This window comes from Zea mays, chromosome 1 (genome assembly GCF_902167145.1).
Source record: "Zea mays cultivar B73 chromosome 1, Zm-B73-REFERENCE-NAM-5.0, whole genome shotgun sequence".
NCBI lineage: Eukaryota > Viridiplantae > Streptophyta > Magnoliopsida > Poales > Poaceae > Zea > Zea mays.
This window is the reverse complement of record NC_050096.1, coordinates 48968067-48982275: the sequence shown is the minus strand read 5'-3', so window position 1 is coordinate 48982275 and position 14209 is coordinate 48968067. Positions and strand designations below refer to the sequence as shown.

Here is a 14209-nt window from a genome sequence, read left to right as displayed (position 1 = left end):
CAAGGCTTCCACTCCACTCTAACTGTATCTTTTATACTTCGTCGTCACTCCACATCACTCTCAAATTGGTATAATCTTCACTCATATTTCATTTACCAATGGGGGAGAAAGTACAAGGGCTCTCACAAAGTCTCCGTTTTTGGCGATTAATGCCAAAGGGGAGAAAGTATTAGCCCAAAGCAAAAGGACCGCACCACCACCCTTTTTCGAAATTTTTTGATATATTTCAAATTGATATGTTTACTTTCAATTGGTATATTTTCAAAATTGGCATCTAAACTATATACTTCCAATTGGTATCTATTAAAACCCTCTTGAAAGATAAGAGGAGAATTTCATTCATGGGGAGTTTTGTTTAAGTCAAAGGAAAAGCATTTGAAACAGGGGGAGAAAATTTCAAATCTTGAAAATGCTTCTCACGATCTTATTCATATACCTTTGACTAGTTGCAAAAGACTTTGAAAAGATTTTCCAAAAAGAATTTGCAAAAACAAAACAAGTGGTGCAAGCGTGGTCCAAAATGTTAAATAAAAGAAAGCAATCCATGCATATCTAGTAAAATTATAAATTGGTTTAATTCCAAGAAACTTATGTACTTACCTTATGCAAACTAGTTCAATTCTGCACTTATATATTTGCTTTGGTTTGTGTTGGCATCAATCACCAAAAAGGGGGAGATTGAAAGGGAAATATGGTTAACCTTTTCCCAGTATTAATTTTGGTGGTTGAATGCCCAACACAAATATTGGACTAACTAGTTTGCTCTAGAGTGTATGATATACATGTGCATAAAGGTTCAACACAAATCAATAAAAAGATTGAAGAAAGGGTTCAAATACAAAGGAGCAAGAAACCCAGTGTGCCCTGGTCTGGCGCACCGGACTGTCCGGTGCACCAGGATCGTACAATCCCAAACCAGCCACTCTCGGGTTTTCGCCAGCGCGCTCCGCTATAATTCACCGGACTGTCCGGTGCACCAGTGGAGCAACGACTACTTCGTGCAACGGTCGCCTGCAAAAGCTGAAGATCAGAGCTACAGTGAAGAACAGTGCGCGCAGAGTTAGAGCCGCCCGTCAGAGGTGCACCGGACATTGAACAATGCATGTTCGGTGTGGCACGGGACTGTCTGGTGCCACTAGAAGACAAAGCCTCCAATGGTCAGAAGCTCCCGAACCCTAACGGTTGGGTGACATGGCTGGCACACCGGACACTGTCCGGTGCGCCCATCAATAGCATCCTGCCCCAACGGTCCTTTGGTGGTTGAGGGCTATAAATACCCCAACCACCACCACTCCAAGCATCTAAGTTTCCAGCACTTCACATTCAATACAAGAGCTAGTGCATTCACTCCTAGACACATTTTCAATAGAATCAAAGCCTCTCCAAGTCCCAAATACATTCCACTCACCTAGTGACTTGAGAGAGAGTTTGTTCGTGTTCTTTGAGCTCTTGTTTCTTGGATCGCTTTCTTCCTTCCTCATTCTTGTTCTCAAAGTGACTTGTAATCAAAGCAAGAGACACCAAGTGTGTGGTGGTCCTTGTGGGGTCTAAGTGACCCATTTGATTAAGGAGAAAGCTCACTCGGTCTAGGTGACCGTTTGAGAGAGGGAAAGAGTTGAAAGAGACCCGGTCTTTGTGACCACCTCAACGGGGACTAGGTTCTTTAGAACCAAACCTTGGTAAAACAAATCATCGTGTTCATCCACTTTATTTCTTGGTTGATTTGTTTTTCCCTCTCTTTCAGACTCGGATTCATTTCTAACGCTAACCCCGACTTGTAGTGTGTGCTTAAGTTTATAATTTTCAGATTCCGCCTATTCACCCCCCTCTAGGCGACTTTCAAGAATCCCTCGTCCGAACTGCCATCGCAGCAGTTCGACCCGAGAACCTCCATATACTCTGCAGCGATGCCTCCCTGCTTGCCCCTTCGGGTAAGGTAATCTCTCCCTAGCTTTCCTAATTACTTGGTCAAGAGCGTCCCATTCCACCCTTGTGGTAGCACTGTTATCTCAAGTTAAGCTCCATGTTCCAATTAACACAATGATCTTATCATGAACAATAATTAAAACAACAACATAATTGGAACATGGTCATAATTCAAATGTAACATTAATCCCAAAACCAGATAGAGCAATAGCAAATCTACCCAATAATTCATTTGTTTGCAAGGGGTGGGGTAAAACAATCTAGGAAACCTATTAAGTCCCATCAAATTAACCTGAGCATGTCACAATGATTAACAAAAACATTATTAGACAAAGAGAAAAGTGATCAAGGGCACAATTTGCCTTAGGCTCGAGATTCCAAGGTACCAACTTGGTCTTCAAGTGACTCATAACCTCGCTGCTACTCGTGACAATACAAACAAACATGGTATAGGCAAAATTAACATCACAGCAAACATAAGAACAAACTGCATAATAATGTTCTACGTATCGTAACGAGATCGTAGGTTCAAGAACCACTAAATTCGGAGTTACGGTTATAAAGTTATGATTTCCGAAGGTTTAAGTGTTAGGTATAGAACAATTTAAGTGCATAACTTTAACATATGTTTCATAACAAGATAAGGTTACTAGATGATAAACAACATTAATATGAATTTAATGCAACTGGAATGGATCAAAAAAAGAGTTAAAATGATTTACTTATGAATTAAACAAGTTTCTGGGATTATTTTTTATACTAGAATTCCTTTTCTTTATTAATTTTACTCATTTTATTTAATCCTTGGACTGTGGTCACTATTTCAGAAGAGTTTAGGGTTTATTTTGTAAATTCTAGGACTTTGTTGTAATTACTTTTGCCTATGGTTAGACTATGGGTCAGTTTCTCTATCTTCTAGGGAATTATTTGCAAATGTGGCGAGGCGGCTTACACATGGGCGCGATCCCGCTGTTGGATCCAAAGCGAAGAGTTTAGATTAGATCACGAAGGGGTATGGGACTATGGCCTTTCGATCACAAATCGATGGTCTACAATATAACGTGAACGGGTACGGGACTGTGACCGTGGGATCACAGATCGACGGCCACGGACAACCCATACGAATCGTTATTCCCTTTCTAATCTAGACCGTCCAAGCAGAGATCAACGACCCAGAACAATCCGTCGCACATTTTAATCTCCACCGTTCATCAAAAACTGACGGCATCCAAGTCATCCCCTACCTCCCGACGTGACGGCACAGGGCCACGGCGGCACACTTCGCCGGAGTTCGCTTAACCGGTGAAAGTCGCCTAGAGGGGGGTGAATAGGGCGAATCTGAAATTTATAAACTTAAGCACAACTACAAGCCGGGTTAGCGTTAGAAATAAAAACGAGTCCGAGAGAGGGCGCAAAACAAATCGTGAGCGAATAAAGAGCGAGACACGATGATTTGTTTTACCGAGGTTCGGTTCTTGCAAACCTACTCCTCGTTGAGGTGGTCACAAAGACCGGGTCTCTTTCAACCCTTTCCCTCTCTCAAACGATCCCTCGGACCGAGTGAGCTTCTCTTCTCAATCAAACGGAACACGAAGTTCCTGCAAGGACCACCACATGATTGGTGTCTCTTGCCTTGGTTACAATTGAGTTTGATCACAAGAATGAAGGAAGAAAAGAAGCAATCCAAGCGCAAGAGCTCAAATGAACACAACAAATCTCTCTCTCTCTAATCACTAAAGCTTTGTGTGGAGTTGGGAGAGGATTTGATCTCTTTGGCGTGTCTTGTATTGAATGCTATAGCTCTTGTAAGGTGTAGAAGTGTAGAAACTTGGATACTTGGATGCCATTGATTGTGGGGTGGTTGGGGTATTTATAGCCCCAACCACCAAAAGATGGCCGTTGGAAGTGTGCAGTCGCATGGCGCACCGGACAGTCCGGTGCGCCACCGGACACTGTCCGGTGCGCCAGCCACGTCAGCAGACCATTGGGGTTCGACCGTTGAAGCTCTGACTTGTGGGGCCACTAGGTTGTCCGGTGGTGCACCGGACAGGTCCTGTAGACTGTCCGGTGCGCCACCCGCGCGAGCTCTGACTTCTGCGCGCACTGTAGCGCATTGAATGCAGTTGCAGTCGACCGTTGCGCGCGAAGTAGCCATTGCTCCGCTGGCACACCGGACAGTCCGGTGTGCACCGGACACTGTCCGGTGACTCACCGGACAGTCCGGTGAATTATAGCGGAGCGCCCTCTGATTTTCCCGAAGGTGAGGAGTTCGAGCTGAAGTGCCCTGGTGCACCGGACAGTCCGATGCGCCAGACCAGGGTGCCTTTCGGGTTGTCTTTTGCTCTCTTGTTTGAACCCTTTTCTTGGTCTTTTTATTGGCTTATTGTGAACCTTTGGCACCTGTAGAACTTATAGACTAGAGCAAACTAGTTAGTCCAATTATTTGTGTTGGGCAATTCAACCACCAAAATCAATTAGGAAAAAGGTGTAAGCCTAATTCCCTTTCAACCGGCGACCCAGACCCATTTCCCCCCAATACCCGCTATACGCGAAGAGTAGGGAGTGACGAACAAGATGGTTATTGGCTTACCGGTGATTACGACGCGTAGCTCTCTGCCCACGAAAGTATGCGGTTCACGGTGGTGGAGAAACTCCGACGACCAATTCAAGGCGATTGGGAGTGCCTCCCCGATTCTAGTGGCTAGGGCACGATTTGAATGTCTCCGCTAGGTCCCTCGACTACTCCCTGGCCACCAATCGCCGATGAATGCGCGGGACCACGCCAATGGTCGTCTTCCCCCGCTCGTGGATGGTGATTTGCGGATTTGTCGATGGAAGGAGTTGGGCGCGACCGGTCACATATATAGGCGTGAGATGCGAAATCCAAACGGACACAGTCCACGCGCATCCTGCCGTACCGACCCGAGATTCCCGGCGGTGCCATAGTGATTTTGTTGGAGCTCGGCACGATGCACGCCAGCCAGGAAGACGAGCCTACCAATGCAGTCCCACACGGTGGTGCCGCAGGGCGTGACTGGTGATGAGGCCCCACAAGTCAGCAGAACATAGCGCACAGGCACGCCTTGAGGCGCCGGCCGTCTGGCCCCACCGGTCAGCGCCCAAAGTCACGCGAGGCGTGGCGTGAAGAGGAAGAGGAATGGGGATGGGCCGACCAGAGATAGATTGGGCCCAGCACAGTCTCTGTCTTTTTTTTCTTATTTTCAATTCCATATTCCAGATTTGAATTCAAACCAGAATTTCAAAATATAGTAACCAAAAATCTCGCCCTGAGTGCAAGGTATAAATTCCATATTTTCATATATGAATGGGTTTATTCACTTATTTAGTCCAAATGCTTTAAGTATGAAATACACATCCATTATTCATTTTAGAAACTTCTTGTCTTGGAGTATGCATACATTTAAAAGTTACTCGAAAATTGCATTTCCATTACATATTTGTTTTAGGTCAAGCAAATAATTTCAAGTGGCCTTAACTCAATTTAAACCTAGCTTTGTTCGCATAAGAGTCTAGATCCTTTATTAGAAAATACACTCATTTTGGGGGAGAAAATAACTCTAGAAGTGAAGAGTCTACAATAAGGGACATTCTTAATTCTTAACCTTTTAGAGAAACATTTATAAATCCCAAAATAGGATTTTTGGTGTTACAACCTCGATCGTCATTCTGCTTCTTTTCTCTCTCCCCTCATGCCTCCGCCTCTACGCCACCCCATTCCTCCATGTTTTGGTGTTATAACTCTAGAAGTGAAGAGTCTAGATCCTCTCGTTCGTCTTCCCGACCTTCGCCTTATTCTTCCTCCCCAACCTACTGCCCCCCCCCCCCGCCCACGGTCGTAGCCACGAGCTGACCGATGCTCTTTAACACGGGTACGGGACGAGTTGGTCTTGCTCGTGGCCTTTCTTCATGCGTGCCGCCGAGGAGGACACGGTGGTGCCTGCCACACTTAGGTTATCTTGACGATGAGGAGTCCAGGTCTGAGATATTGGACAACCAAGGCCTGTAGCGCGACAGTAGTCGGCATATACTATGGAGTCGGTGGGTCCAAGGCTGGGAAGGCACTCGCATTCTCTCGCCCTTCTTGGACCGACGCCTGGTACGGGTGCCTCGCGGTTTGGAGCTGCTCTAGCTGGGCTTTTTTCTTCGCTTGCGTGCTCTCTTCCTATACGTATCTAGCAGTATACTACCTATGTCGCCTCCAGATATCCAGGTCTTCGTCGTGTCCTTCTCCGGCAACGAACAGGTATGCCCGCCTCTTCCCTTCCCTTCCTGCTCTACGAAACCTTGGAAGTCGGGAGGCGGGGGATGGGGGTCACTGATTTGCTTCCTATGGTACCCGTTCGATGGCTCGGCATTGTCTGTCTACATGGTCTTTTCCTTACCACGGTGTTGACTCGGTATGCTTCTACCGCTTCTATGTACATGTCACCCATCCTTCTGTCATTGCAAAAATTATTGTGTTGTTCCTCTGTTGTTTTGGGTGTTAGTTTTTTGTTGTGCTAAGGACTGGACATAATTTGGGTGTGTTAATACTTTATTTATTGTCTGCACATGGTTTGTGTTCTTCTAATGATGGTGTCGGGGACCATAATTAGGGGTACCCTCAAGACTCCTAAATCTCAGCTGGTAACCCCTATCAGCACAAAGCTGCAAAGGCCTGATGAGTGCGATTAAGTCAAGGATCGGTCCATTCGAGGGACGCGATCACGCCTCGCCCGAGCCCAGCCTCGGGCAAGGGCAGCCGACCCCGGAGGATCTACGTCTCGCCCGAGGACCCCCTCCAGCAACGGACACACCTTCGGCTCACCCGAGGCCCAGTTTTCACCAAGAAGCAACCTTGGCCAAATCGCCACGCCAACTGACCAAATCGCAAGGGCATTTAATGCAAAGGTGGCCTGACACCTTTATCCTGACGCGCGCCCTACGGTTGACAGAGCCGAAGTGACCGTAGTCACTTCGCCGCTCCACTGACCGGTCTGACAAGAGGACAGCGCCGCCTGCGCCGCTCCGACTGTTGTGCCACTCGACAGAGTGAGGCTGACAGCAGCCAAGTCCGGCCTCAGGCGCCATAGGAAACTCCGCTTCGCCCGACCACAGGGCTCGGACTCGGGCTCAGCCCCGGAAGACGACGAACTCCGCTTCGCCCGACCCCAGGGCTCGGACTCGGGCTCAGCCCCGGAAGACGACGAACTCCGCTTCGCCCGACCCCAGGGCTCGGACTCGGGCTCAGCCCCGAAAGACGACGAACTCCGCTTCGCCCGACCCCAGGGCTCGGACTCGGGCTCAGCCCCGGAAGACGACGAACTCTGCTTCGCCCGACCCCAGGGCTCAGACTCGGGCTCAGCCCCGGAAGACGATGAACTCCGCTTCGCTCGACCCCAGGGCTCGGACTCGGGCTCAGCCCCGGAAGATGACGAACTCCGCTTCGCCCGACTCCAGGGCTCGGACTCGGGCTCAGCCCCGAAAGACGACGAACTCCGCTTCGCCCGACCCCAGGGCTCGGACTCGGGCTCAGCCCCGGAAGACGACGAACTCCGCTTCGCCCGACCCCAGGGCTCGGACTCAGCCCTGGCCTCAGCCGACGGTCTCCGCCTCGCCCGACCCAGGGGCTCGGACTCGGCCTCGGCCTCGGAAGACAGACTCGACCTCGACCTCGGAGGAGCCTCCACCTCGCCCAACCTAGGGCTCGGACCGGCCACGTCACAGGAGGCGCCATCATTACCCTACCTCTCCGGCTGCCACGATGGCATGTACTTAGGGCACTAGCTCTCCTCCGCTAGACACGTTAGCACACTGCTACACCCCCCATTGTACACCTGGATCCTTACCTTACGCCTATAAAAGGAAGATCCAGGGCCCTCTTACAGAGGGTTGGCCGCGCGGGGAAGGACGGGACGGCGCTCGCGTGAGGCCGCTCGCTCCCTCCCGCGTGGACGCTTGTAACCCCCTACTGCAAGCGCACCCGACCTGGGCGCGGGACAAACACGAAGGCCACGGGATTTCACCTCTCACGCCTGTCTCCCTCCGGCTTCTTCCCCCCTTCGCGCTCCGTCTCGCGCCGACCCATCTGGGCTGGGGCACGCGTCGACAATTTACTCGTCGGTCCAGGGACCCCCGGGGTTCCGACAGATGGCTCATGGATCTTGCAAAATATGTGTTAGTATTTGGAGATCCATGCGGGCATTACCACATGGTGCTCGTCTCTTGTGTTCTTGGCTCTTCCAAGTATTAGGTCGTTTCTAAGACTACATTGATGCAATGGATTTCATGGTGTTTGAGGTTGCTGAATTGGATGGAGCAACAATGATTTATCACACTAACAGTAAAAGGAAAGGTTATTTGTTGGTTTTAAACGTTAGTAATTGCTACGAAGTACCATAATTTGTATGGAGCACATCCAGTTTTTATTGATGCCTGACTTTAGCAACCACTCCATATTTTGATCTATCTTTTTATAAGTTTCAGTTCATGTGACTTATTTTAGAAACTTGAGCTCATAAGCTTCCTCTTATTTGGTCTCTGTATGGTGGAATTATGTCATTCTATAATCTCTGTTCGTTTAGTCAGTCGTTGTAAGTTTCTTCTAATCGCTACCTGCATTGGTCGTGTTGTACCAAGACATATTGGATGGAGTAAACAACAACATCAGTTAGTCAAATCAAAAAATATTATGCGGAGAACGGAGACAATCAATAAAAAATCTTGTGATTTTTTTAGTGGATAGTTTACGTGAGTATTGTTGTGAGTCGTCGCAATGCACGACACGGACAACCGATTAGTATTGTTTGAAAACACTGTATACTGGATAATAAAAAAGATAGAAATTATATGATTACGTTGAATTACACATGATAACTAGTCCTTAACCACGGCATCATGTAGTGCTAGCTGACAGGTGAGTACATGATTGCAGCCAGCTCACGTTGCAGCTACAAACCCAGCGATTCAGTCGAACTGGCTTGTTTGGATTTCAGTCTAAAGTTTAATTAGCTAAAATAAAGGATTATAATTTTAGATCAGTTTAATTTACATATCGGATAAACTTAGGTTTTTTGTTTGAAATCTAAGAGCTCAAGTAATCTAAAATTATTGGATACTTATACTTTGTTCCTCTAGTCACACTCCTAAATTTTAAGATTAAACTTTAGTCCCTTTAAATTCTAATTTAAATTTGAAAGACATATTTTAGTCAACCGTTTAGTATTTAGGGACTATCAGTAAAGTTTAGTAAAGTTTAGAAGATGAGAACCAAACATCCTTTTAGTTAAAAAAAAATAGGTCATGGAGTTTAGGCTCGGCTGCAGTTTTGCCTGTGGTCATTGCCTCAATTTTGCCCGGTTCAGCAATCGCAGTCCGCCAGTCCCACACGGCGGCGATGGACGGCGGTGGGGTCGACATGTCTGTCTTCAAGGCGTTGGCTGGTCAGTATCACTGTCTCAGTTCCTCCATTTCCCCATCGACTGATGAATAAAGTTCTCGTTGTGTAACGCCTTCAACTGCGAGTATAAATTGACGTGGCTAAATATACTCTACCAAAAAAGTCTTGGAGTTGCTACAAAGTTAACGAAAATTAGCGTGGACTGTGGACGGCTACAGAATTGAGTGATCACTTGCGTGATTCGAGTCAGAGGTGGTTTTGGAACCTGAAAGCGTGGAGGTAAAAGATCTTTGTAGGTTTATACTGTGTGTGTGAAGATCTTGTGTTTTCAATGGAGTAGTCACTCTGAATGCTGTCATTCGGTTGACAAAAATCTTTTACTTTCACGCTTAGTTGACACTGTCCAGTTGTGACAACGTAAAGTGATGAAGGATCATGTTCAGGGAACTGTGTCAAAAAGAACTCAACTCTTAGTTGAGCATATTATTCTGCAAGAAAATAAATATAACTAATAAAAACAAGAGCTACTCCGCTATATGATCTCAGGTTCTTTTAGGGTGCGTTTGGTTATAATGATAGAACATGGTAGGATAGGATGATCTCTTAAATAATGTTGTTTGGTTGGGTTAGGGGTTAGGACATGACTATTTCAGTGTTGTCTCTAGTTATCCCTTAAAATTGGAGGGATGAGAGATAACGTCCTGCTTGTCTGCAGCTGTCCCGCAACCAAACGCATCCTTAGTTGAAAGCATTTTGATTGTTGATAATTACAAGGTAAATTGTGATACCTTGGAGTTGTCTATACAGTGGTCATTCTGTGTTGGTTAATTTTCTTTCAAAATTCGTTTTGGTTATAAGTACCATAAGTGGAACAGATAAATAAATAAATAAATAGACTTGTTTCTTTGTTATATTCAGAGCCTGTTTGTAAAGGGAATTTGTTTGTTGCATCTATAGCAAGTGTATTGCTCAAGCTCAAATGCTGCAAGCAAGAAGAGAGCTTGGACATGGAAATTATCCTGGGTGAAGTAGCTTCTATATTAGCGATGAGATCTCTTGGTTCAAGAATGAAGGTGCGTCGATCTAGCAAGTGTTTCTCCCTTAAAAGCCAATTTAGAGGACCACAGGTTCATCTCGTTCAAACAGTTGAAAATTGGCCACACATTAGCCAATTTAGAGACCAGATCATATTTGCAGCAATATCATGCTCAGGTGAAAAATCTGCGATACTTTACAGAATTGCACATATCGAGTACTACAAGGCTAGAAGCACACCATCAAATGTTTCTAAGGATTACACCTGCCTTGGAACTACAGTAGGAGCTCCTAAATGTTACTTATAATAAACAGCAAACCTCGTTTTATTCCACACCAAGCCAGACTGAATCAACGAAGGATCATACCCGATCCATTGCACGTCTACACATGTCGCCATCATGCCGAGCTAAGCTGCTAGCTAGATCAAGTGACAGCGATCCAACCTCGCGCGCGCGTGGTTCAGTCCTCGTACGTGCGGCACTCGTCGGTCTCGGGGTTGTCCTTGCAGTACTCCTCGAGCGGGTCGGCGCCCTTCTGCCGGTCGCGCAAGTGGCTGGCGGCCGCGCTGAGCTCCTCCACCTCGTCCCACGCCGCCACGCACTCGCCGCTCACCGGGTCATCTGCGCACGTCTCCTGGGCCTGCTTGATGCTCTCGGACACCTTCTTTGCGAGATCCGGCGGCGTGGGCGGCGAGCTGGCCGCCACGCCCACAAACCGGCGGTGCGCGCGCACCGGCCGGACGACGATGAACGCTACGACCCTCTGGCGGGACGGCTGCGGGAGGCTTCTTTGAGCCGAGAAAGCGGGCAAGGCGGCCACGGCAGTGACTGAGATGGCCATGGCTCGGTGATTGGGTACTCTTGGAGTAGCGATAGAGAAGATAAAATGTTTTAGTTGCGTTGAGATCTGGGATCCGTTTTATGAGGGTTTCTCCCCTTATCCATTCCGACCAATTGTGTGGTGACATATCAGCCACGGCAGATTTTCATTCTAGAAGTCCTTTCCCTTTACTAATTTTACTTTTTCCATAGCTAATTCTAATTGAGTTGTGGAATTCGACTCTAGGTTTTAGTTGTTAACAAGTCAATTTAGAGTCTATTTGGATCCGTGTGGCAAACGATTTGCCAGCTAATTTTAGCACTTTGGCTTCCAAACAGAATAACTAATAAATTGTCTAATTGTTAGCCGAATAACTGACAAATTGGTTACTCATTAGTCATTTGACTTTAGTAATAGGTGCTAATAGATCGTATAAAGAAAAAACATCTATTAATCAAGACTCTAAACATACCCTAACTAAATTGTTCCTAGTTACTAGTTATTTGTTGACTAATTGTTAGTCACTAACAAACAATTAGCTAGGAGGGTCCAAATATATATGACCTAAGTAATAATGTCCTCTAACCTCTGTTATTTGGTGGGATTTCATACTAGTAAAATACTTATATTTGACCCGACGAAAAGTCATACTTCCTCCGTTCTCTTTTATAAGATACATACATATATATCAAAATTCGAATTTTATACTTTTTATTAATAATTTAACTGGTATTTTAAAATTATTATAACACAAAGCTCGATTGGTTTTATTCGGAAGGATATGATCATTTTGTTTTGACAAATTCAAATGACTCACAACCTATACTTTAAATAAAAGGCAACTCAATCTCTCTTTTTTTGTCAGATTAGCGCACCGGAGAGGCAACTCAGTTCTTTTTTTGTCAGTTTAGTGGGCCGATCCTCTCTAAAAGCGACCTTCCCTAACCCCTTCTCCTTTTTCGAAGAAAACAAATTGCTGGGTCACGTATTTCCTAGATCAAGATGTCAACATGAACTTTACTCTGTCTCTCGCCACGCAAAAAAAACAGCTAGTCAAGTCTGGTGCCAATATGTATAGCAGTCGATATCGACTGATCGGGCTCTAAGTTGGTTGGTTCGGTCAATCGATTATGTGGCCCCGTTGGCGGACCGATGTGTTGATGGTTTAATTGGTACCAATTTAAATTGATTAGTACCAACTGCATTTAGCCATGTGACACGTTCTAATTAGTCCACACCGTTTTAAACAGTTTAAATTCTAAAAATCCAAAAAAACTAAAATTCAATCTATAAATAAAGCGAATGTTTGGGTTCATTCACAACCTTCATTCTCTGTTTCGTTCGCCTTCCTTCATATTGTAGTATCTCACTCTATTAAATATGAATCAAAGATAAAGTCCGATCTTTCAAATCATCATTAACTTGATCAACGGTCAATCTCCATAACTTTCTAGCACCCACACCAGTGTGGGAAAGTCTTCTTCGATAACCTTTCTCCTATACATCATCCTTAGGAGGATGATTCTATCTTTCCCCATTTCCTCACTCGGCAACCTCTGTTCTCGTACTCATACCCTCGTGTTTATCATATGATTCCTAGACCTCTATAAACATAGGGTATTACACATAGTGCACCATGAACCTATATAAACTACTCATGTGCTAGTAACCAGTCTCCACCTAGGATCAATATACATCTAGTCTGCACATCCCGCTCTATATGTATACTTTCTCTTGTTTTTGGGTACTGTCGCTACCCTGAATCAGGGGTACCCTCTTCTACAGTATGAAGGCGCTGCACCCGTACGACACCTCTAGGTCACACGGAGAGCGGCACCCGACTCCACCACATGGGCAGGCTAAGGGCACCACGTGGCGAGGAAGGATAATACGTCCCAGGAAGCTCCGTTGGGTCCGAACCTCCGCAGAGGAACACCGGACCCCTGTGAATACGAGCCCGGAGCTCCCGAGGAGACATGTCGGGTCCCCCCGAGTAAGGTCCGGGCCCTGGCATGGTCCCAGGACGGAGAGGACCCCGGCACGAGCAAGGGTCCGGTGCCGACACGTGTCCAGGCCTTGCCCTACGCTCCCCGCTCAGGCGGAAACCCGCCGCGACCGCATGGCTTGTGGCCCGTAACGTAAGCCAACGGGCCAAACCTGACGTAAGGCCCATATGGTTGTGCAGTCTTTGCATTTATTGCGGGAAGGACACGCCGCCTGCCACCATGCTGACGGGCGACGCGCCCTCTCAGCATTTAATGTGTTCTGTCCAATCCGCCGGCAGACGACATCAGGGTCACCCAGCAGACGGCGCGCCTGACCAGTCTATTGGCGAACAGTGCGCCCGTGTCGATCGGCGCACAGTACCCATCATCCCTTGTACAAGAAGCTTCCCTTGCACGCCGAAGATACGGAGATCTTGGGCGTCAGGGCACGAGAAGATTGCCCCAGCAGCAAGCATCGGTGGCTCCAAGCGCTATATTCTTTATGTCCATGGGCCCACATGTCAGGGCCCAGCACCTTTGTGCATGCCCCCCTTTCAGCTATAAAAGGGGAGGCATACGACGTTACACACAAGCCCGGGGAGGACATCCAATCTTAGGTTCACTCAGACACTCACAAGTTCATACAAGCTCTCAAGCAATACATCACACAGTGGAGTAGGGTGTTACGCTCCGGCGGCCCGAACCACTCTAAATCCTTGTGTGTTCTTGTGTTCTCCCCACTTTTCCAACTAACAAGCAAAACGCTTAGGCCCCTCCTCATCTTAGGATTTAGGGCAGGTGCACTCCACCACCCGGCCGGAGATTTGCTCTCTAACATTTGGCGCGCCAGGTAGGGGGTAGGCATTAGGTTTTTGCTTATTTCCTTGCCCAAGGATGATGGTGCAAATCGTTGAACACCACACCGAGACTTCCACGGATTTCCTAGTGGAAGAAGAAGCTACTTCCTCCACACCGCAGTTCCCAATCGCCCAGTGCCAGGCACTGCTGATGTGCACGCCGCACGGCAGCACACGGCTGCGCA

The 14209-nt window shown here is 47.0% G+C and overlaps 2 protein-coding genes across 2 annotated transcripts in view; both read right to left on the bottom strand.

Moving 5' to 3' along the window:
- LOC103644613 (protein STRUBBELIG-RECEPTOR FAMILY 5) overlaps positions 1–9345 on the bottom strand; it is a 37769-nt gene extending 28424 nt beyond the window's left edge. The window contains exon 1 of the mRNA XM_020541498.1: positions 9271–9345. Coding sequence (XP_020397087.1) covers positions 9271–9345 — 75 coding nt within the window. The remainder of the gene's footprint in view (positions 1–9270) is intronic.
- Positions 9346–10471: 1126 nt separating this feature from the next.
- Positions 10472–11299, bottom strand: LOC103634557 (calvin cycle protein CP12-1, chloroplastic). Its single transcript, XM_008656659.4, has one exon. It carries the CDS (start codon positions 11201–11203, stop codon positions 10823–10825), a length of 381 nt encoding a protein of 126 aa, XP_008654881.1. The 5' UTR covers positions 11204–11299; the 3' UTR covers positions 10472–10822.
- Positions 11300–14209: the final 2910 nt, after the last annotated feature.